Genomic DNA, 25,131 nt, shown 5'->3' with positions numbered 1-25,131 from the left:
GAAACAGTTTGTATTTACTTAGCACAATATAATACTTTATGAAAATAGCCAGTAATAATGTATTTTAAAAATTTCCAATATTGATTACATGAACTGTATTGAAAGTCAAGTCACAAATCAATCCATCATGGTTTATTGCGAGGGAGTGACTCTTTTTTTGTAAAAAATATACTCAGAAATAAATCATAACTGAACTGCGCAATAGTCAGTGAAAGAAAAGGAGAAATAATCGCATATTTTAAACATATATTTCTATAATGAATAAATAAAAAAAATTTTTCACAAGATAAAATAGAATTTGAATATCTTCCGCAATTTCTTCAGTTTTGGCCACACCTGTAATCAAGTTCCATTTCCAGGATTTATTACCAATCCAGAACAATTTTCTCAACCTGAAAAAAAGGTCGTGGATGAAGCATGAGCAATGAAGAAAACAGATTTAATATATATTATGGTAATAACAATTTTTCTTTCAAATTTCAATTGAAAATTTGGATACAATAAATTTATAAAATGTGTGAGACACTGTGCTTTTTATGTTGTTGTTGTCTAAGGTGAAAAGCTGGTGTGAATCTTTATCACATCTTAATGAACGAAAACAAAACTAAAGTTCTCTCCTTCAAAAGCGAGGTGCCTGATATGCTATTAGGGAGTGACTGGCAAGTGGATGTTTTGACGACTCTGCAGCATATGGTTCGAGTGGTCTTTCAGAAGTTCAAAGTAAATTAAACTTCATGGTTTGTTGTCTCTTGGACGGATACAGACATGTTATAATGTTGATTTATTATTTTACTTATGATAAGTATTATAGCGTAGTCTTTACATAGGTGCATAAAACCATGAGTGACACAATTCCGTTCATATACATGTGCATCGGTTATTAAAATCCTCTTACAATTTATATTATTATCATTAACAATTTTCTAACCAACTGTCATTGATTTTTATTTCTTACATTCATCGATTTTTATTGCTTACACATGTTCATCTCAGGTCAAAACAAGTCATGGGATGTATGACCTTGTTTCCTTAAGTCACTGCTGTGTGACTAGTATTTGTTAATACTAGTTAAAACTAGTATTTGTTAATTTCATCTTTCATCTTGTCGGTAATCTTGGAAGCTATAGGGTGTTTATGGCTGTTAAAGTGTCTGGGTGCTCAATTTTTTGACTTTTAGGTGCGTGCATTTAATATTCAATTCTTGACTTCAGTTTTGGAAACCTTTTTACTAGTTCATATCTCTATGTTTATTCTAAACATTAGTGCAATACTTTCTCAAATTTTCGGGACTAATTTCGCGGTCATGCTCAAATGTAGTTACACTATTTTACTTACAAGTAAGATATGGTATACCATTCTGGGGAGTTGTGTCAAACATTGTATGCATTCTATATTAGCTAGGGTTTTCAGATATCTTTGTAGGGCCTGATAAATAGTAAGACTCAAACAAATCTCTATTCCACAAATAAAAAATTCTGTTATCTCATTTTCATTCTGGAAGTTGTAATTACAGTCAATTCATATGTCTTTCATCAAAACACTCATTTGAAAATGCTTATTCCAATCTCAAACTTGGTATGAGATTTTTTGATGCTTAATGAAGTTGACATATACAATAAATTACCTCATGGAAATTATCATTTATGATAATGGTTTATTGAAAATAGAATAAATTATGGTTTAGCAAAAACCAAGTACTTTCAATTACAGTTGTGAGTTATGAAGATAACTATTAGGAATGTATAAAACAGACTAAAATTGAGACAAACAAAAAAAAACACACTAGTAGAATCCAAGCGAGTCTTTTAATGCTATTATGAAATCACTTGTATTATAATAGTTATTTATTATACAAGGGAAAAAAGTATTAGATTTGGCTCGAGGTTGTGTTGTCACAAAAAACCGAGAGCTAAAATCTAATTTTTTCCCATGTATAATACACTTTTCTTCTGTGACGGGAAAAACAACGATTCAATATTGAAAAATTAAATTTCTACCTCTACTCTTATATATATATATATATATATATATATATATATATATATATATATATATATATATATAGGTTAATGCAGTCAAGCTGCTGGAAAATAATTCCATGAAAATAAAAAAATAAATAGATAAGTACTCTTTGATCATTCCCATATTGATTTCAATTTAAGAGCCACCGGTATACAGCTGTTTCAGCCTATTGGGCATCGTCAGTACCGGGCAGGCGGTCCTCGATTGAAGACAAAATGAAAAAAAAAACAAGAAAGTACTTGATAAAAATAGCTGCGTAAACGCAAGCGAAACATAAGTGGAACCACCTATTGGTGTGACACCCAAGTCAACTTGCCAAGTTTTTATGTCACTGTTGGTAGTTTGACCAATCAACCGACAACTGCGGTAGCAGAAATTTGGGAAGCTAACTCGAAGGGTCTCACGGATAAAGTATGATGAGCTGTTTTTTCGGGTTTCGCTGTGTATTTTATCCCCATAAGGGTTATTTTCACAACGTTTCGGCGAAGTCTCATTTGCCATCTTCTGGTGATGTCTGGTTTTTTCAACCAGACATCCAGACAAGTACTCACTTTTTTCACGGGGACCGGTGAAAAAAGTAATTTCATGAAAAGTGACATTTTGTTACCTGTCGCCAGAGATAAAATGTCAAAACTTTTTTCCCGTCAAAGAAAAAAGAATCATTTTACTAAGAACGTTTCTCAATGTTGACAATGTGAAAACATCTGGATGTTTCAAATTTATTATGAATTGATGGAAAAGTGGAAATGCAAAAAAGGTTTACTTTTACCTCTATCCAAGTATTATTGCTTAAAGGTCAACCCCTTCTCCCCAAAACAATATGGATGTACCTTTGGATTCAATGCTTGCTCATGCAAATCATTAACTTTTATCACAATTATATATACACCTGCATGATTCCATCACAATTTGATATTTATTTTAATTACAGTTCACTTATAATTATGTGTAATCTAAAATAATAGAGCGGATTGAAAAACATCAATCAATAACAACAAATCAGGAATAGCAGACCATGTTTGGACCCATCAACACATCGAGTAGTCCCAAGCTGAGATCTTGCACAGAGAGGAACATTGGTTCAGGAGAAAATTTAAGGAAGCCGCATACATGTTGTCCAACAACGTATTCAGCCAGGCCAGCGTAGATATACGAAACATATGGAAACCCATCATCAAACGAAAAATGACCAACTCCCGCCAAAACGGTCATCTCTCACGAAATCAGTGAAGCGGAAAATGGAAAGTAGAGAAAGTGAAAGTATTTTCAACGACCTATAAAATAGTCATCTCTCGGAGGAATCAGTCCAGTCATCACCCGAAGACGATTGTAGATACCAACAATCGAAACGTCGTGAACTAACGTGACTTGGAATCTCTACACTTTTTTTTTTCATTCCTTTAATTTTTATTTTTTTTATTTATTCAATTATTATATTTTTTACTTGTAGGTTATTTCACTATCACTTCATTTCAGGTTTATTGTTGCTTAATATAATTGTTATTTTCAACTATTCTTTTTTAATTATTCTTTTTTACTTGTTTCAGGGATTTCAAATCATTTTATATAGTAGACAATGGAAGTCCGAACTAGTGAAATTAATCAATAATTCTGTTTGAAATAGTGGCAACTCTTTTAATTTCATCACTTACTTTGTAAACAATCTCTTCAATGTGGCACTTTGACCTCTTCAAAGGAGAGGTTTGTTCTTGTTCCATTTTAGCCAAATATGACTAGAGAAACTGCAAAACACAAAAAAGCATATAAAATTAGTAATTCAACATCGTGAATGACACCTAGTTAATTTCAATTATGAAGGAGAAACGAAAAAAGATATGAAAATATTTATTAGTGTTCAATTTGAAAAAAGAACGGATGTCTTACAGTAATGGGACACTGGATAATCACTGAATGAGCATTAGTTTCAAATAGGTACACAGCACACAACATGGAGATTGAAAACATCTGCCGTTCACCTATATACAAAAGGACAGCAACTGTTCACAGTGTCTCCGAACATTGTGAAGAATATCCAGTGTTATTTATTGATGCTCATTAGTAAAGCGAGTCTTCGAATCTTTCGAAGATTCAGGCACCCCAATAGCACCCCTCCTGCCAATCCACCTACCAGGAAACATGTCCCAGAGCTGGGATTCTCTAAATAATTCTGAGTATCCCATTTGAATTTTCTGGTATGAATGGCTTCTTTAAAGCAGGACCGTTGATCAGTTCTGTTGAGTACTGCCTGTGACTTAGTTATTGTCTACATATTCATATGAAGAGACTTGGGCATTCTGTTTGGAAGACGTTGAAACAGCAGAGGTTATACTTTATGCCTGCCTGCAATGAAATCAATTAGATTTTTAGTATTTGAATTAATTTTTCTTCACCATCGGACCTGATAAGTCATTCACCAAATGAACTTATCGGTTTCGTAGGTATCTTACAACTCTGGAGCGTTGAATATACCCACTCACTTTGGACCTCCCTACCTATTTGAATACGTAAGAATAACCCAAAAAAAAACTGAAAATATTGTTGTTTACATTTTTTTTTCAATCTTCATTAACTAACTCATCCGAACATTTATGTCCTAATATATCTACTAGTAGAGTTCAAATCTGTTAGCAATCTGAATCCCATCATTATTCATTATTCTACAGAGAAATCTCACTAACGAGCCCAAATACTTTTGATTCTTATGAATTAATTCTTTCATACTTCAAAATGTTTAAATTATTGTCTGAGAACTAAAATCATTAAAATGTATTTTTAAAATATCTGTCCTTATTTCATATAATACTCACCAAGCTGTACAAATCCATGTCTCAATTTCTCACATCTATCAGAAAACAAAACAAATTAATTAATTCACTTTTGATATCAGTTACATACATGGTACACCATAAGTTGGTTGACAAATTCAAAATAAAAAAACTTATGAAGGAAAATTTAAATGAATAGTACCTCCTTTGAAAAAATGGTGTTGTTGTGTTATTCAATAACTATTCTGATTAAAAAAATGAGAGATAGCAAATTAGGCGACAATGTCAAAACAAGAGACATTTTGATTACTATATATATTATATATCAATTAAAATTTGTCAACGAAATTATGGAATACCCTGTACAATATAAGATGTAAATCAAAAATTTATTATTTATCTACAATCAATGATATCAACTATTATTTATCTATCATCAATCTATTATTAATAATACTTATCAAATATAATTTTGGTAAAGGTGGCAGATGATGTAAATGTAAATAAAACACAATAATAAAATATTGGACTTTTTTGTTGAATATTCATTTGTTTGTTGACATGTAATTTTATTTGCAGAGAAATATGAAAAAACCATTCTTTTGAAGAAATGACCACTTATATAAAGTTTTGTTTAATCATAGCACATAACATGAATCTGATTTCGATATGGAATTAAAAATGTATCTAGAACTGAATATGCTACCATTAAAATTGTCGAGATAAAATGATAAATAAGATGTACTTCATTTGAAAGATATATTAAAAGTGATAAGTTTTTCAGTTGCAACTATTGATTAAAAGAGGGTTTGAGAAATTTTTGTTTCTGTCTCAAGTTTACATATCTCACTGTAAGTTTCTAATTGAGGTTCAGTTGGTAGGATTCAATGTTAAAATAATGCCTTCCGAATGTAAAATGAGTATCAAACTGAATAGGAAAATGTTTTTATTTTTGTAAATTCTTTTGTTCATATAAAAGTAGTTGTTTCAAAAAAAAAAAAATCGTTTCCGTAATTTAATGTAGTTGTTGTTTTGAGAGGGCTTTTTCTTTCAGCTTCGTGCCAAAGTTATTTCTTTGCATGATCTACACATCTTTGTTAAGAGTTTATTTCGAAATTAATTGCTTTCTTCCTTTCTTTGGAAGATTCCCACATTTTTGTTGAATAAAGACGGAGAAGTAGAAAGTCAAAACCTTTCTTTCTCAACAAGATTTAAAATATATCAAATGAAACGAGCCTCTTCAAAAATCCTCAACAAACATTTTTATTCTAATGTTTGATCAGCTGACTAAGCCGAATTGTCGATGGGTCCATTTTGATCTATAAATATTTTTTGTAACTTCTCAAATCGTTTGAAGAATGAAAATTAAATATTAAAATGTATGTAAGAGAATAAGAGTGATTAATGAAGAAGCAGAAACTCTTAAAGAATATAGATAGAAAGTATGAGAAGACGTTCCCTATCCTGACGAATTACCCAAATACATACTTACTTGAGAACTTTAGTCAAACTTTTAGAGCGACAGTTGTCAATAATAGCATAATTTTTGGACATATCCTTCGCAATTATTATACCACTACCATTATCTTCAATAAAGACTTGTTTACAATTGGATCATTTACACACTAGGTTAGATGGTACAGTTCTTTGAAATTGGGAAGTCCCATATCTTCATCATATTTCGTTGTTTATCTTTTATAGGTCTCTAAGTAAACAACAAAGCATGTGAAAATATGAGGCTCATGGAGGAGGCAATACGACCAGGTTTGCTAAATTGTACAAAATACTGTAAAAGATACACTTTTAGGAAACTAATACCAGGATACACAAAAAATGTGCAATAAGCCAATGAATCTGCAGTATTCTGCACAAACTTGGAAGAAATGAACAAGTCAGATGGTTTCAAACCAGTAAAAATATCTGAATATGTTCCAAAAAGTCCATATCAAAACATCTACAAAAGTGAGTTTTTAAAGCATCCCAAGAAAAGGTTTTGTAACATGAATTTACTGGTTGATATTGGACTCCGTGTACTCCACTTGATGACCGTGTTAGAGTTAGGCAAATCCAAAAACTTCATTATCGAGAATTGTTTTTGATTAGTTCTTCAAAGTACACATTCTCTTTGATGATCATTGTATTGGTATCAGATGAGTAAAAAATAATCAGCCTTTAACAATATCCAGACTTTAGTATCAACCTAATACACCTAATACAGACTCACAGGGAAGTAGATAATCGAAGTGACATCTCGAAAGATATGCTGATAATTGCCATGAAAATTCGTAAAGAAGCAGCGGGAATTCAGAATATTGACCAAAATGGATATGGCTTGTTTTGCAATGGCACGCTTGTTGTAGCAACCTGACAGCACCACACTGTGGCGGTTTTATGATCCAAGCTTACGATGAAGAACAATGCTAGTCAAATTCAATAAGAGGTTTGAGTATGAGTATAAAGGCTCGAATTCAAATAGGACTCAATATTTTTTTCAAGAAACAAATTTGGATGTGATAATATTTAAAAATGACTTAAAATAATATCAACATTTTTTACAAAGCTATAATGTTACGATGGAGGACCGTGGGAATATAGCGAGAGGAAGAATGAATTTTTATAGTCACCAAAGTTCATAAAATCAATCCATAGTTTCTTAGCAACAGAACCAAAATATTGCCTCTTGACTAACCAAATTAGTAGCATCAGGATATGACATAAACTAAATATTACAACTTCGAGCTTTTATATGCATCTGGGCGAACCATCAAATGCAGGTACTTAGGTGAGTACATTATATCGAACTGGTTTCTTTCTGTAATTATTACGTAGAGCAGACAAGGAGCACACTTGATTCTAACTAGGTCTGCGTAACGTGCGTCAAGAGATAGTATTTTTATTCTGGTTTGGAAAAAGTGCTTTCAATAGATTCATTTTACTTCAGAGGTTTCAATTACAAATATCAATATAATGGTTAGGTTGCATTGGAATCTTCAAGTATTACATGAGAATCAGAATTTTAAAAGATACAGAATGAACAAAATGAGCGCGATATTACAGAACCAAAAAATTCAAACCTAAACATCTGCATGAATAAATAATTGAATCATCATAGTTAAGCACTATAACAAAACTTCACAACTTGTTTCCAAATCGGAGACGTTCACTTATTTATAAATCCTGGAACCAATATATAATTATACTTCATGACAACACGTGAACTGCCTACCTAGTTAAAATAATATAAATGATTACCTACCGACTTTGAAGCAAATGTGAAGGAGTTTTAATCGGTCACGAATTTGTAACAACTATTTTTTGCAGTTAAAAATTGTAATAGAATTATATTAGGAAATAAGGCACTGTGATTACTAAAACTATTCCAAATGTTCCCATGAAAGCAAAATAATTAACCTCAAAATTACATTTTAATATTAGTCCTGCAAAATAAGTTCATTCAGGGTGTTAGGAGTATAATTCTTGCCTACAAAAAATATTCTGAAACCTTAAGCTAAAAACGAATATTTTGGAGATATGTAATAGAGGTTCAGATATAAAACATTACTTATTGTTCAATTTCAAAACATATATCTTAGAGAATTCTGATAATGTATTAGTCTGAATACCAACGACACTAGACTTGGTAATTGAAATAATCAACAATAAAAATAGTCACCTACTAATAACATTGTCTATGATGAAATGGAGAGTCAAATGAAGTAAGGTTAAGTGGGGCAAGTGCAGTAGTTGGTAATAAATGTTGCTCTTGAAATAAAAAAATTGTATTCAGTATAATGGTTGAGTTAAGAACTATATGCCGGCATACACCCATCCGTCAAAGAGCGCCTAAATCACGAGTAACCTCAGTGGAAGGTTGTAAAGTCACATGGTGCATTCATCAGTCAGCTACAACAATGCTGAAGGTTGAAAAAATTGATAACTCGGAAAATGATCGTTGGAAGTGCTGCACATTTCCTGGTGAAAGTGAAGCTAAATTCAAGCATTTCGCTGGTCTATTACAAACTCTCAATGTTTTGACAGGGAAAGTGCATAAGTAATACCTTAATTAAAGTCTTTCTGAATATTAATGCTAAACATTTTCAAGGTTAAGACAAAAAATGTATAATTGAAAAAGGAAATTCGGATATATCCATAGCAAAAGTAAATATTAACCCAGTATTAACAGCTGATTTTCGAGGTCTTTCTGTGTTAAACTTGGCAAACCATACTACACACTTGTCCCACTTCAAATCTCCAAAGACAGCATACAATATATACTAAAGAACCAAACATTATATTTTAACCATACATATGAATAAAATGAATCTCATATATTTCGCATGGCATAATTTAGGTGGATTGTATCCCTAACACCCAGTGCAAATAAACTGTACAAAAACATAAATAACCTACCAATATCTAAAACTATACATACCTATTAAATCCTAACCTCATCAATGATCCCTGTCATGTTCTTTCTGTCTACACTAACACTTCTGCTCTTCCTAACAATATCCTATATTCAGACATGAATAATAGTGCTTCTGGGTAGCATTACTAAATCTTCATTGATGTAGAGAATGAAATATGCATTGAAACATCGTTTAGCAGTTGTGAATCTCTGTTCCTAATTGTCTTCAAAACCTACCTACCTACCTCTCCTTTTTTATAAACTAGAATCTATGTAAGTTACAGTATAACTATTGATTTGCTTCTGCAACATAAAAATCACCAATTTTGGATACTTATTTCTTCAGTCAGATTAAAAAGTTCCTGTTTTTTTGTAGTAAAAAGTAATTCAAACTAATTTTGAGTTAGCAGCAACACCATATTGATGGTATCATATTTATTTTGGCCTATTGAATGCCATGCAACTGATTGTTATTCACATACAATAAAATATAAAATAAAAAAATATATGTTAGTGAAGAGGCATTTTTGGGAAGTTTACCTTTGATAGACAAGTTTCAAAAATTCACCAACATAATAGGAGCTATCTTCATTCGGGTTTGAAGGCCGTCGTAGTTTCAGACTGCGTCCCAACGTTTCGCCAGCACAAGTGGCTGGCTTCTTCAGAGGTTTATTCGTCTTGATGATTCACCAATGACTGGTGATTTCTAGTTTGTAGGTTGAATGTATGTTGACTCAGGTAGCCCTCCTCTTTTGTTGATGCATTGCTATTGGCCGAAGTGTTATTACCTGTTAATGGGATTTGGAATCCCATACTAAAAAATGATAAAGTGGCAACAGCGCAATGCAATGTTACGTCATTAACAGGTAATAACACTTTGGCCAATAGCAACGTATCAACAAGAGAGACGGACTACCTTAAGTCAACCTAAATACAACCTATGAACTAGAAATCTCCAGTCATCGATACAAAAAACCTCTTCGATTCATTCAATCATCAAGATGAATAAACCCCTGAAAAAGCCAGCCACTCGTGCTGGCGAAACGTTAGGTTGCAGTTCCAAACTACGGCGGCCTTCAAACCCGAATGGAGATAGTAACACTGAAAATCTCGGCCGCTAAAGCCTTAACCAATTTATATAATAGAAGTTTATGTATAGATAACAGGAAATGTGATAAAAATCTGCTATTATACCAAATAAGAGTTATTTGTCTTGAATAATCCTCATTTTATATATTTTATGATATGTAAAACTTGGTTTTCTGGTGTTTGTCAATTTAAAAAATTGAGAATTCCCAATCATTATTAATGACAATTTCAGAAAATGTTACTGCTTTTCTTTATTAGGATTAACTGATCATATGAATCTGTCAATTCTGAAAAATCTATTCCAGAAAATTTCAACTTGAACCTTGAAGTGAGGAGTCTCCAAGTGAAATAATGGCCTTAGAATTCAAAACATATTCTTAAACATTATTTGTATTCTTATTGTTGAAAAAGTAGTCAAAAACTATTTTCACATGTGAAATTTGTAAAATGCCCCATCCCTGATTATTGTTATTCAAGACAGAGTTGGCTTTAATCTAGCTTTTATTCTACATTTCTACTGAGGCCTGTAACGATTCCCAGATATAAACATTTTTGGAAGTGCACAATTAAAAACCGATACTATTCAACTGTTTTTAGTTTCTTATCAGGCTTAGTGAATTAAAAAAAAATGAATTAAACATAAATACTGCTCCTACAAAAAACAAAATTGTAATACTTTTCTTGGAGCTAGTTTCCACCAATCAAGTCAAAACAAACTTGCACGAAAAGATAGTTCTGGTGTGAGATGCTAGTGGACTTCCCAAACCAAGAGGTGAAACTATTGCAGAATCGCTACTGCATAATACTATATTAGGGTCTCAGTTTTAATTGGAACAATGTGTCAGTAGGTACGAAAGCCATGGTCTTTGTGTTTTCATGTCTGAACACGCATTCAGCGAAAGAAACCACAGAAATCTGTTTGAAAACATGAAACTCATTGCCCCAACCAGGGATACCAAGAATAACAAACATCATGACGGCAAGGAGAAAAGGGGTCAACCAATGTTATTGACTATATACCCAATCCAGGTACAGGAATTAGGGCACCAAACTACCTGAATCAACATAAATATGCTTGTTTGAAGGTGGTTGACAATGTTTCATGGTGAATTTCGTTAGTTTGGACTTCAATTGTCTAATATGATATGATTTGAAATAAATGAAAATTAAAAATTAGGCAAAAGATTCAACAATTAAAATGAAATAAGAATTAAGAGATTTCAAGCCAAGTTACTTCACGACGTTTCGACTGTTAGTATCCACAATCGTCTTCGGCTGATGAATATGCTTTACGCAGTCGGAATACCAAGTTATCGAAGATAAGCTCAAGATGTATGAACCTCTGAAGAAGCTAGCTACTCGCTCCAGCGAAACGTCAGTAAGAATTTCCAAAAATCAACAGCATTCAAACCCGAACAAAAATAGTGACACTGAAAATCTCGGCCACAAAAGCCTCAACCATTTTGTTGATTTAAACTTCAGAGATGCCAAAAATTTGGTTCAATTCTCGGTTTGAAAGATAACAGTTCACAAGATAGAGCAGTCTTTTCAGCAATATCAATATATTTCAGTATAATTTTTAACCAGATTTTAATCCTAATCAAATAATTTTAAATTGATCGGTGGCAAGATATTGACTAATAACGAAAATAAATACCAACTATGACTCTGAGATAATAAAAGTGATCAGGTTCTGTTACTTAAGCAACCAATGGAAGTTCAATAATAAAAAATCAGGAATGGTTGAAGTGAGACCAACCTCCACTTGTAACTGTTCTTATTCAATCAGTTACTTTCACAATGTTCAATTTTCTGACTACAATGTAAAGAATCCGAAGTTAAGAAAGAAATACCCTACCTGCATTTGTTATCCTCATTTGAAAATAACCTAATTCTATCCTATCGACAAAAAACAATGAATAGAATAATCAAACCTTTAATATTCTCATTACATTTTACATAATAACCTAAAACTACCATGAAGTTGAGAAATAAAAGTTCATTAACTCTAAAGAAATATCCTAAATGTACTGTTACACAAACACCAAATTCCTTATATATAGGCATACTTGCCTTAATTATTTGACTACCAATCGAAAATTATAATGTTATGAGCAGAATCAAATTAATTTTAGAAATATGGTTGTTCATTTCCATTTGTTAAGGTGCAGTATTTATCAATTCCACAATTACGAATTTTTTTTTAATAATCATTCAGTTCTAAAACTTTTATTATTTACTCAAAATTTTATAATTGTGTATTTTCATGCTCTCAGAGCAGCAGTACAAATAAATACCTGTACACTTGGCACTGCCTTAAAATAATGTTTTCATTAGCAGTGTATCAGTGCACTTACGTTTTAAAACCTCCTGGGGCCACCTGGATTGCCACCATTCGAAAATCCACCTCCATAACCTCCAGTATCTATAACAAAATATAATATAACTTAACTCACTGCATTATATAGACAAATGGGCCAATCATAAATAAAAATTTATGACAACTCCAATGTAAACTTCCCTAAAAATATTATCACTAATACTATCCCTGAATCAACTGTAAATGTAAAATTTATAGTTTTCAAGGCTTTCCCGTATTCTCCAACAGCTTTCATTAGCTTTTTAAAGGAGCTGTGAAATTACCTAGTCAGTGTTTTTATTTGTGTCATACTTGTACCAAGAGGGCCTCTTTTGGTTTCAAACATTCATGAGAACAATCACTATTTTTCTGACCTACGGTATAATATATTATTGTATAGGGCTATTCAAATTCTAGTAAAAGGTAAGATATAGAGTAGGTTAAATTGTGGGAAAGTTGATTATTTTTGGAATATGTTCATTCATTTATTTAGTAATGGAAATCCTTCAGTTTATACACTATTGGGTAAAATATACATATATAACAAATACTAAGATTGCTAAAAGAAATAAACTAATAATTCTGTTAAAAAAAATTTGTTTAAAATCTGTTTTTCCGTCAATCATTACTTTTTTTTTAAATTCTAGTTTGTAGAATATTTATACAGGATGCCGTCCGCCTTGAGCCAATCTCAACTTTGAAAAGTCAAATATAGATCATCCATCTTTTTAGCATTTTTTTGTCCAACAATGCACACATAATATCTTCAAATAAAATCATTTTCAATATTCTTAAAATTTTTCGATATTTTGGAAGTTCAAAAGATTCATCATTCTTTAATTACCACCCTGGTAATCAAATGAATGGAAACAACTGTTTACTTATTCAATAGAATTCATTGAGTGAACAAAATCATGGACACTTATTATATGTATAAAAGAGGTACCAAATATATATGTTTTCAATTTGAATCCTCTATTTCCAGTGAGATTACAAATCAGTATTGTGCAAAAATGAGCCAGAGGCATGCATTGGGTAAAATTGCTATAAAAATAAAGATCCATATTAAAAATTTTGAAGATGAAGGTGGCCCGTAAAAAAATTCTATGAACATATTCTGATAGCTAAATGAAAGTTCCTGCTACAAAGTTCAAAGAAATGTTCACTATTTCTTCAGACAAAAAAAGAATTTTAATTTTACATATCTTACAAACAAAAAAAGTTAGAAGTCAATTTTTTGGTATTGTTCAATGGTACCAGGAAATAGTCGATTTTGCCAAAAAAGCCCTGTATATTTAACTGGTTTGAAAAATATTTTTATTGCCAAAACAAGTTGAAAATGTATTCTGTAAGATGTGTTCCTAATCTCACATTTGCAGTTGACTCATATGCACCATGAAATGTTTTACTTCAAATATGACAATGAACCAAACTATGTAATGCTCCCTATAATTTGGAATTTTATTTCTGATCCAAATTTCAAAGTAGTTTTCTATCATTCAAATTATGTTACACTTTTCATAAAGTATATGTTTTCTTGTTACCGTGGCTTTCGTTTTAAATGCATTCAAAACATGCTTCAATTTGTCTCATAGTATTTTTAAGACTATCTATAGCACAGTATATATATCAGCAATTGACAGATTTTTCATTTTTTAAAACGAGTTCCGCTGATAAAATATACATTATCAGTGGAACTAGGCAGAGTCATGAATGCAAGAGTTGAATTCATTCTTTTCTAAAGAGAAGACTTCTGTAATTGCTCTATTGAATTTGTTAAAATTTATTTCAAAAATATTTTCAAAATCGAAATCAATATGTAGTGATGAATAATTGTAAAAGTTTTGAAACACTTTCAACTTTTGGTGTCCCACAAGGTTCGGTTTTGGCCCAAATTTTTTATTTCCTCTATGTTGATAATATTAAAATTATAGGTTTGATGAATGATGACTTTTCATTTTCAGATGATCTTGCACTGTTTTATTCAGAAAAAAAAAAGTGAATTCATTGGAAAAGATTGAGAAATGGTTAAATGACCTCAATTTAACAATCAACTTAGGAAAGACAGTTTTCATGTTTTTCAAGCAGAAAAATATGAAACTGAATCTTAAAATTAAGAACAAATTATTAATCAATCAAGTTGAAAATCAAATATTTAGGTAAAATAATTTATAAAGATTCGAATTCTAAAAGTTATATAAATAAAATTATAGAATCGATTGTACCACTGGTAGGAGCAATCAGTACATTTTTAAGATACTCATAAATAATTTATAATGCTTATATTCTCTCTTGAATTAGATATAGCAATTACAATTTGGTCACTGCACTAAAAGGCAAAAAATATAATTTATCGTTTGATGAATGAAGCTATAAAGGTAATATTTAATAAACCATGAGATACTCCAACTGTGGAACTATACAAAGTGACTAATAATATGACTCTGAATCATTTGATATTCTTCAAAAAAGATCATAAATGCAAAATTTGAACTTATTCGGTAAGAAGCAGGTTATGACAGTGATTCACAGAAAATTCATAATACAAATATCACAGATTCACACGTTCACAGACAGATGCTAGTCAGGATGTGCTTACAGAAACAAGCTTTGCCATCAACTGTCAAACGATAAATCGCTTTCATGATCTCTCTATCGATTTTACTGCAAACACACAACTAGATGATTAAAAAAAAAACAGGAGCAGTTATTATATGATAGTCTTATTTTTCTCACTTAAATTTTAGCAACTGTTTCAATGACTCTCCCGAAGTATAAAGACATAATTGGAATATATTTGATAAATATGTTTTTTTCCAAAACTGCTAATATCAATTTGATGAAAACGGTATTTATTTTAAACCGGTCTGAAACTATATTTTTCTTAGAGATTATAAGTTTAAAATATACCTAGCTATCTACATCAACAGTTACATATAAAAAATTATTATTTATATTGCACTAATTTTCAATATTATTCAATATAAGTGATTCACAAAAAGTAAAATTTTATCTTTATCTTTGAATAGTGGTAAGCATTTCAAAGTGTGATTCATTTTCTACTTCCTTTGATATGAAACTTCCCAAGAGAATAAATTTCATCACAAAGGCCCCCTGAATTTTCATTCATAATTATATAATCAAACTATCTACTTGTGCTACTCACCTTCAATGTGGGTTGCTACCTACTCGCTTTAACGATTCTTAACATACATAACACAAACATTAGAAAGCAAGTAAATTAAAAAATTAACTAATACTTACTATATGGAGCAGGTCTCTGTTGTTGATAATTGTTTCTCATAGGGCCACCCCCTCCATAACTCTGTTGATAATTGTTACCAAAGGAATCTTGCCCTGCACTTCCGCCTCCGCTTTGATTCCATGGCCCAGGAGCACTGTAACCTTTAAAGAGAACAAAGTCATTGAAGATACTACTCAAGATTTGTTTTTGATTTGATAAAAAAACATCTTACTGGCAAGTACATGACAACAATCAAACCATTATTTAGGTTTCAAAAGATTATATGATTTGCAATATTTGAAAATATAATTTCTTGTCTTGACAATACTGTCCGGTTTCTCCAATAACTGGAATGGAAGAAGGGGAAAATTAGGAGGCATAGCTTCAAATCATTACAGAGGTATACATCAACCATTAATCGGTTATATAATCAGTGATGACAAATAATGTCAATGAAATCCTCAAAATCACTGATCACCATGATTGACTATACACATTCTAAGGAATATTTAATCAAATCAAACATATAGATAGTATAAGAGACTTCAATAGCAATGATTTTAATCAAATAAATTTATATTGAAGAGTATTAGATAAATGACAAAATATTGGAAAAGTGGTTGATTGATAGGTCCATTGAAAATAACCGATGGTATGATAATGAAATTAAAAAAAAGGTTAAAATAAGAAAAGACAGCTGTGCACTGACCGAGTGTGTTACAAGAAGTTTGTGTTGAACATGTATTTCAGTATCATGTGATACAAGAACATGTTTCGATATTCTTTTATTCATATTCAGAAATTTTTGCTATACCCGATCCATACTTGCTTCCTCCATTATTACAAGATGTAAAGGATAAAGATTCAAGAGTTTCTCCAATTCAGCTGTTAGTTTCCTTTATTCACAAACACGCAAGTCTGCACCTTGCTTAATTTGTTAAAAACATACATATGTTTCATCAATTATATCACAGATGCATCTATTATCATGGATTTAACCACCATGTCTGGTTTCAGCCCTCATGTCTTTCCGTAGGTGCGTCTGGCTAGCATCAGTGATATCTCTGCTTTTCTTTTCACTCTTTCTAGATATTGGTTCCAGGTCAGTTTGGGAACTAGTATCACTCCCAAATATTTGATCTCTGACAGATGTATCTCTGCACCTCGAAATTAGAGATCCTAGGCCCTTTGTTTTGGTCCTCTTGGTGAATGTCACTATGATCGATTTCATTTGGTTTTTGTTCAGCCTTTCATTGGTGAATCTAGTTATAATACTCAGGATACGCTGCATGCATCTCTTTCTATATTATTAGAATTGCCATGGACTAGGAAGACTAAATCGTCTACAATGCTCAATATTTTATCTTCAAGAGTAACTCTTTCACTGTAAAGTTCCACAGTGTGGGGACCAATCCTCCCCTGAGGACTACCCCTTGCTTCCTCATGTCACACCGTCTCTCCTGTAATTGTTATGTATACAAATCTTCTTCTAAGCAGCATGCAGTCTATCCACCTGTAGCTTGTGCTGTTGATTTTCTGGGAAATCCCGATATACAAGAAAGCAAGTAAAAATACTTCTGGTAGTCAGTGTTATGTCCCTAATATGTCTAACAAGTAGTTTTTCCAATGACTTGAATGCAAAAGACATGAGACTGATTGATCGTAAGGCCTTTGCAGAGTCCTGTTCAATTTTCCCAGGTTTTGGAATGAAAGTGGCTCTTGTCCAAAGGATTACACACAATTGTCCAAGTGGAAGTTCTAGTCCTTTTTGCAGCATTACTGGATAAAGGCCATAAGGTCACGACGACTTATGAGGTTGAAATGAAACTAAGATAAGAAGAAGACTATCATCTCCTGATAATGCTAACTTGGTTAAAGAAATGCGCGCCGAGAGACAGCATTTTTGTTCTAGCGAGGAAAAAGTGTATTCAATAGATTGTTAAGGTCATTACTGAGGTTTTTTGCAATTTATCAAAATTGAGAGAATTAGTGAGTCATGGGAGGGTTGAAGTTTTCCTCTTGGTAATTACTTAAAAAGTTTCTTTAATCTTGTTTGTCTCCATTTTTTTTATATATATTTTTTATTGGTATACTTGATTTGAATTTTTTTGGACAATGAAGACATCATAAATTTTCAGAAGATATTTTATTGTTGTTGTGAGCCCTTCTTTTTCTTCCTTCATTTTCCTCACTGGAAATAAATTATTGTAGATAATCAAGAGACAACTGCGAAGGTTCATTCTGATTTAAAATATCTCTTTCAACTTTAATAAAAAGCAAGAGAAATATAACTTGTTAAGTTTTTCTTGTGATACATCCTTCCAATGACGATTTTTTTTTCAATTTTGAAAAAATATTCATTTCCAATGGCTACATGATCAGGGAGTCCTGAAGGAATTACATTACATTCAAAAATATTGGTGCAAACATAATCAATGATAATACTAGATGTTGTGATATGCATGTAGTTGATTTACTTTTTTCCGAAACAAAAATCCCATTAACTGGCCATACAAAATCAATCAATCAGAACTGAAAACAACAAACACAATCAGAGATTTAGGAATCACCCTCAACCCAAAAATGTCATTTAAACCCCATATTGCAAATATTACTTCTGAAGCTTTAAAAATGTTAGGTTTCATTCTTAGATCTGCAAATGAATTATCTCTCACTTCAATAAAAATCATATATTGTTCAATTGTTAGATCAATAATTAAATGTAATTCCATAATTTGGTGGCCTTCATATCATGTGGATATTGATATGCTTGAAAGTGTTCAGAATAAGTTTTTAAGGTACTCTGCATATAAACTGGGATATCATATTGGTGAATATGACTATAAAATTATATTGGACATTCTCAACTTGAATACTCTGGCTCATAGAAGATTAGAAGCAGACCTTACACTAATTCAGAAAATAATCAATGGTAGCATCAATTCCACGGAACTTGTCGAACTTAAAACTTTAAATGTGAATCCAAGGAGAACAAGAAATTCGGATACCTTCAAAATACCCTTTTGTCGCACCAACTATGGTCGGAATGAATCTGTAAGTAGAATTTTGAGAATTGCAAATACATACAATGTAGATTTAGAATTTTTTAATTCTTCTTTGAAAACATTTCATTATTTTTACGATTTTTTCATTTTATATATTTTTTCCTTAAACCTAGCTTACATTACTGTTGAATACATATGTGTGAACTTGTTAATTATCTTGTAAAAAATATGCATTGCTGTAAATAAATAAATAAACATTGAATTTCACTGCCGAAGTCACGATTGATTAGAGGGATCAAAATCCGGCCTGGTGAGTTGTGAAACAAAAGGAACTTTTAATAACAAATGTTTGTCTGCTAATGCGGTAGGTATCTTCGATGGTGTATGTGAGGACGAAGCTAGTATCTCAAAATCTCAGCAATAACTGACGACATTAGCAGATGAAACGTTTGATACTACAATTTCCTTTCAACTAAGGTCTATTAGCCCAGATTTTGATCTTTTTGATTGTATAAATATTATTTAGTTTCAGTTCACCTTTCTACAAAAATGTAAATTGAAATTTGTAAAATGGGTTTCCCATCAATAATCAATATAAAAAATATACCTCCTCCTTGCTGTCCCCAGCCTCCACCGCTTTGATTATCCCAAGGTCCCTGTTGGCTCCACGGGCCACCGCCGCTATTTCCGCTTGGGCCGCCACCGCCATATCCCATATTGCCCTGTGTATTCCAATCGCCTTGTCCGCCCCGACTGTTCCAATTGCCACCCTGGTTAAAATTACCCCCTCTACCTCCCATTTGACCACCTCCACGTCCGCCTCCTCTTGGTCCTCCAGGCCCACCACCCCCACCAGAACGATCCATTTCTGCCTTACTCAAAGCCTTCTTGACATCAACATGCTTGCCTTTGATGTTATGATTACGTTGCACTGCAAAAAAAAGAATAATGTGTAGCAATTTTTACTATACTAAGACATTTAGGAATGGAATACTAAGGTCGTAAGAGGAGACATCAACTTTTTTATTTGAAAAGGTAGACCTCTTGGTTACTTTGAAGAAAATGATCAGCATCGAAAAATAAAAATTTTGTAGTGTCGGCCCGTTGTCGTATGTACAATTTTTGGGAATGGTATAGTTTTGAAATTTCACACTTTTTATGTAACTATACTAATAGTTCAGTAAAAACTAATAGAATATTTTTTCTTGGCCACAATAACAATCAAAACATTTCACTACTGTTTTTTACTAATTGCTAGAATTCAGAAAAAAAAACACCTTTTGAATGTGGTCCTAATATTCACATTACCCAAGAGTAGTTTGACAATATTATTTTATATGAAATTGCATTGAAACTACTATCTGGTCTACTCTCAGTAGTAGTATACTTTTGAAATAAGATGAAATTGTAACCACTACTATTTGGTATTTACATGTAAAAAATCACCATTTCGAGATTATCAACCTCTTCAACTTCTGCGTTGTGATTGTTATTATTACAATCTTTTATTAAACTTAACCTAGTAGTTAGTGCGGAGGATATCTTGAAAATAAATTTTGAACTAGTTAACCTCAAACGTTTTAGCTGAAATTTTACATGCAAGTTTGGTTCTCAAAACAATGCAAAATCAATTAAATGTTGCTATTTCCAATTAATCATTTCCACAATAAACCCTATTATGGGTATTAAATGAAAGAGTTTAATGGAGATCTGAAGAGCTCATAATTTACTGGAAAAAGATTTCTTAATAATAATACACTGGCTGAAATGGATAGTTCAAGATTTACAAACTGAAAAGCTTAAAATAAAATATGTAATAGCACAAAAATATTTCAAAACAAACTATTATGAAAAACAAGCTGGTGTACTAAAATGAATAAAATAAATTTTGCTCAAAATAGAGACGAAATTCTAGTTAAAATAAATTATATCTTACTCAATATGGTTATCATTGATAATAATTCAATGTTGAATTCCTTATAGTTTGCTATAGGCTTTTTGTGCAAGTTGCTAAAGATTGATTTACGCTCAAGCAATTTCTTCATGCAACATTAAATTTTGTGTCAGCAGAAGCGCTAATGTAAATAAACAATGAGCTGACGCAATTTTCAGTCTATTGCAATAAAATCAAATAGAATAAGTTTTAATTTACTTATGATTTTCAATGTCACATCGTAATAAAAGATATATATATATATATATATATATATATATATATATATATATATATATATATATATATATATATATATTACATCCATAACTATAAACCATTTTCAAAAATGACTGTGACATGAAAAACATACATTTCTGCATATTAAATGCATGGTTGCAGATACATTAAATGCATCTGCATGCATGAGCACATCTGAATGATGAAGCCTTCACCAACCCCGTGAGTTATGCAAATTTAATGTGAACTATGAGTGTCCTATTTCAATCATAAAAAATCAGTTTATTTTTTTTAATGAATGTGAAATGAACTACACTATTTCTTAGTGTCCCTTTGAAACGAATGTATGTTTTAGTGTTCAAAAAATATATTTTATTTTATTCCATCAATCATAAGCCAATATCATGTGAGTCATATTGAAATTCATTAAGGATTGAAATAAAAAATATACTCACAAACAATTTTATCAACTGAATCATAGTCTTCAAACTCAATAAAAGCGAATCCTCTCTTCCTTCCTGTTTCTTTGTCAGTAACGATAGTACAAGATAAAATATTTCCATATTTTTCAAAGTGTGCTTTTAAATCTTCTTCTTCGACATCTTCCTTCATTCCTCCAACAAATAATTTTTTAACTGTTGCACCAGACTCAGGTCGTCCAATTTCTTGTCGGGGTACAGCCCTTTTAGGTTCCACTACTCTACCATCAACTCTATGAGGCCGGGCGGCCTGTGCATCATCTACCATATGAGCTTCCGAATAGGTTATAAATCCGAATCCTCTGGATCGTTTGGTGGTAGGATCTTTCATCACTACTACATCGACTATTTCGCCCCATTGTTCAAAATGTTTTTTCAGAGAGTCATCAGTAGTACGGAAATCTAAGCCGCCAATGAAAAGTTTACGGAATTGCTCAGGTTCCAGTTTATCGCCCTAAAAATATATATTACCTAAAGTCAAATTAAAACAGCCATTTTAAAGATATTTTTTCAATTATTAGAAATTTTGAAGACTATCTTCATTCAAATAAAAACTGTCATCTGAAAAATGTTCTCACTCACAACCTAGTATATTGTAGTGTGTCGACTATAGCCATGTTATTTGACTTTAACGAAATGAATAAAAACACTTTTGTGTAATTTTCACTAGTTATTTTATTTTTACGACCGGTTTCGGGTTTTACCCCATTATCAAATATAAAACTGACATATGAAATCTGAAAACTAGGTTATATAGGGAGCTTTTGGGTATGCTAGAAGGCGAGGTAGTTAAATGAACAAGGGTGCCAACTATAAAATTCAACACTGAAGATTTTAGGGGTTGTCAAACTTATGAATTCAAGAGTGGAGACCTACATAAATAGAGTTGCTTCCAACAAGCCATGAAAATTAACAAATCAATTCAAAACCCAAAATATATACCGCTAAACAAGCAACTCAATATATGAAGATTTCCACTCTTGAATTTTATAGTTGGCACCGTTGTTCATTCAACTACCTCGCCTTCTAGCTTACCTAAAAACTCCCTAAATAACCTTGTTTTCAGATTTCACAAGTTAGTTTTATACTTGATAATGGGGAAAAACCCGAAACAGATCATAAAAATAAAATAACTAGTAGAAATTAGACAAAAGTCTTCTTATTCATTTCATTAAAGTGATCATGAATTTCCACAAAATGGACAAGTCATCAATCACACATGTTATTCGAATTTGTCATTGTTGTATCTTCTGACACCAAATGTTATGCTTTCCCTGTGGGTTTACCAATAATTGACTACACTCTACAATAATCAAAATCAACTTTATTTCACTGTTAATACAAACAAACTTTCTTCAACTGTTATTTAAATGTCTATCGCATTGTTAAATCGCTCTGTTGTGCACTGTCCGCAAAACTTCACTATTTGACTTGACTATATTGATATGCTCGTGGGTAGCAAAGTGTTTGGTTGTATTTTTTTCAAGGACAAAACATAAGCACAACAGGAAAATCCTCAAGGCGCTCTTAGAGCGTGAAAGTAGCAATTAACGTTGGATTTGAATCGCTGGATATTAAATCCATTTGGAAAAACGTTCTCAGGACGTTTATGACGCAGTTTATGAATCAGTGAAATAAAGTTAATTTTGATTATCATTCAGTGTGGTCAATTATTGGTAAACCCATGAGGAAAGCATAACATTTGGTGTCAGAAGTGGAATGATTTACGATACATTAATGTAGCACATAATTCAAAATGTGGGGCCACTTTTGAAAAAAAATTATTTTTAATTTTTTTTAAATACTAATCAGCATGACTATTGAGTGTAAGTGCTCCATCATCAATCATGAAACTTAGTAGCAATTTCAAGATGTTTTTTTTCATTTCCTATTTTGATATTCACTTGGAGAAGTACTCACATGGGTGAGAAATGCCCAGTTGAAGCTACATTGTACAAATCAGATACATTTGCTTGGTCATGTAATTTCAGAAGCCCTAATAAAATCCAACTTATTCTAGATCTAGTTTGTAAAGAACTGGCTCAGACCAATGGATAAATAATAATAGAAAACAATACTCGTTCTGTTGAATGGAATTACTACGTTACAAGAAAGAAGCTTCCAGAAAAATAGTGAAATCCTTCAAGCACTCACAGTCACAGAAACATTATTCAGGAAACCATGTTCAAAACAGTAATGAAAGTACTATCAAAGACTGGAAAACAAGGAAGTCACTATTCAAGAAAAGTTGCATTGCAACAAGCTGACCTATGGACGGAGGAATAGATGAAATCGGTAGTGAATTATAATTCAATTGTCAAGGATTACTGGGCTGTGAGATTCCCTAGGTTAACGCAATGGACTACTGTATAGTAAGTAGGAGATACTAGATGAGACAATGGTAGTGCATCAATTGCTCATATTGAGGAAACAAATCAAAGATCTAGAATAATAGTAACTGAGCAGGGGCAAAATACCTATCTTCAGCATTATGAGATGACAAAAACCTGATAATGCTAATGTGGTTAGCGAAACATGAAACTTTTTCATTAGATAAGAAGTACTACAATATTCATCTAATACAGAGGCTGTTTTGATTTGTCATATCAACACCATAACTTTGGTATAGTTACGTACTTGAAGAAATACGCCAATTTACCTCGAAACTTAAAACCGCTCACCACCTTGCGGGATGTTTGATAATTTGAATCAGTTGAAATCTTAAGTAATATGACCCTTACCATGAATATTCTTTTATCCTCTATACACACACACATATATTGTTTTTGTTTTACCATCAACGGTAAGTGTATTCAAGAAACACTTATTCTGAGACTGTTTGGTGAACATCTCACAATAAAGCGTTTCTTGAATACGTTATGGATTTTCAAGTATAGGCCGATACAATTATATTAATGGTAAGTGGTGTCAGCTTAACTAGTGGCATGGTATAACATTACTTGGCAAATACCAGGATTTGTAATAATGAAGTGAAAAATAAAGTAATAGCAAAATGAGGTATGGCATGATCAGGTCGATAGGGAAGTGACGCGTCATTTTCAAGCTTCATATACAAGCGTCCATCTTCAAGCTTCATATAAAAACACCCATCTTCAATAAAAAAAAATACGCACCTTATCATCCTGGTCTCTTCTCATTTTTTATTAAAAATCGAAATAACACAAACTAAATGATCAATGAAAGAATTAACTTTAAGAAATTCAGACGTTAGAATCGTAAAATACGTGTATTGCTACAATCAATGGCGCTGATTCGTGTCACTAGTCACCAGTTATGCCAGTGTTGCGAATACGGGATCATTAAAATCCCCAGAACAAAAAAATAGCCTCACATTTTAACCAATTCATTTGAAATTCCTCACAAAACCCTCACATGGTAATTCTTTTCGTAAAATCTTATTTTTGATATTTTTCAAAAATCAAAATGAATGCTTTTTGATTCCTGATAATTAAATCAGAAAAATAAAAAAAAACTCCATGAATGCATAAAACGTAGGTGTGAAACATAACAATTTTAAAATGTGAAAAAAATGGAAAACTCTTGATTTCAAAGTAGGGATATATAAA

At 31.8% G+C, this 25,131-nt stretch overlaps 1 protein-coding gene across 6 annotated transcripts; it reads right to left on the bottom strand.

Annotated features, from left to right (window-relative positions):
- Positions 1–232: 232 nt before the first annotated feature.
- On the bottom strand, positions 233–24,844 carry LOC111514654 (Heterogeneous nuclear ribonucleoprotein at 87F). Of its 6 annotated transcripts, XR_012465844.1 has the most exons (9): positions 24,679–24,844; positions 21,521–21,998; positions 19,500–19,823; positions 15,908–16,048; positions 15,810–15,846; positions 12,642–12,709; positions 4,830–4,864; positions 3,675–3,764; positions 233–392 (listed from the first exon to the last, which is right to left on the bottom strand). XR_012465844.1 is itself a non-coding variant. In XM_074177086.1 (6 exons), exons 1-5 carry the CDS (start codon positions 24,700–24,702, stop codon positions 12,645–12,647), a joined length of 1,032 nt encoding a protein of 343 aa, XP_074033187.1. In that variant the 5' UTR covers positions 24,703–24,843; the 3' UTR covers positions 233–392; positions 12,642–12,644. The 6 variants fall into 6 exon arrangements, 3 of the variants coding, with proteins under 3 accessions (XP_074033187.1, XP_074033188.1, XP_074033186.1); XR_012465842.1 differs by lacking the exon at positions 15,810–15,846 and having other exon boundaries at positions 24,679–24,843; XR_012465845.1 differs by lacking the exons at positions 3,675–3,764; positions 4,830–4,864.
- Positions 24,845–25,131: the final 287 nt, after the last annotated feature.

The sequence above is a fragment of the Leptinotarsa decemlineata genome, unplaced genomic scaffold (genome assembly GCF_025532065.1).
Source record: "Leptinotarsa decemlineata unplaced genomic scaffold, Ldec_3_MD MMD2_tig00002159_RagTag_RagTag, whole genome shotgun sequence".
Lineage (NCBI taxonomy): Eukaryota > Metazoa > Arthropoda > Insecta > Coleoptera > Chrysomelidae > Leptinotarsa > Leptinotarsa decemlineata.
This window is presented reverse-complemented; position numbering and strand designations above follow the sequence as displayed.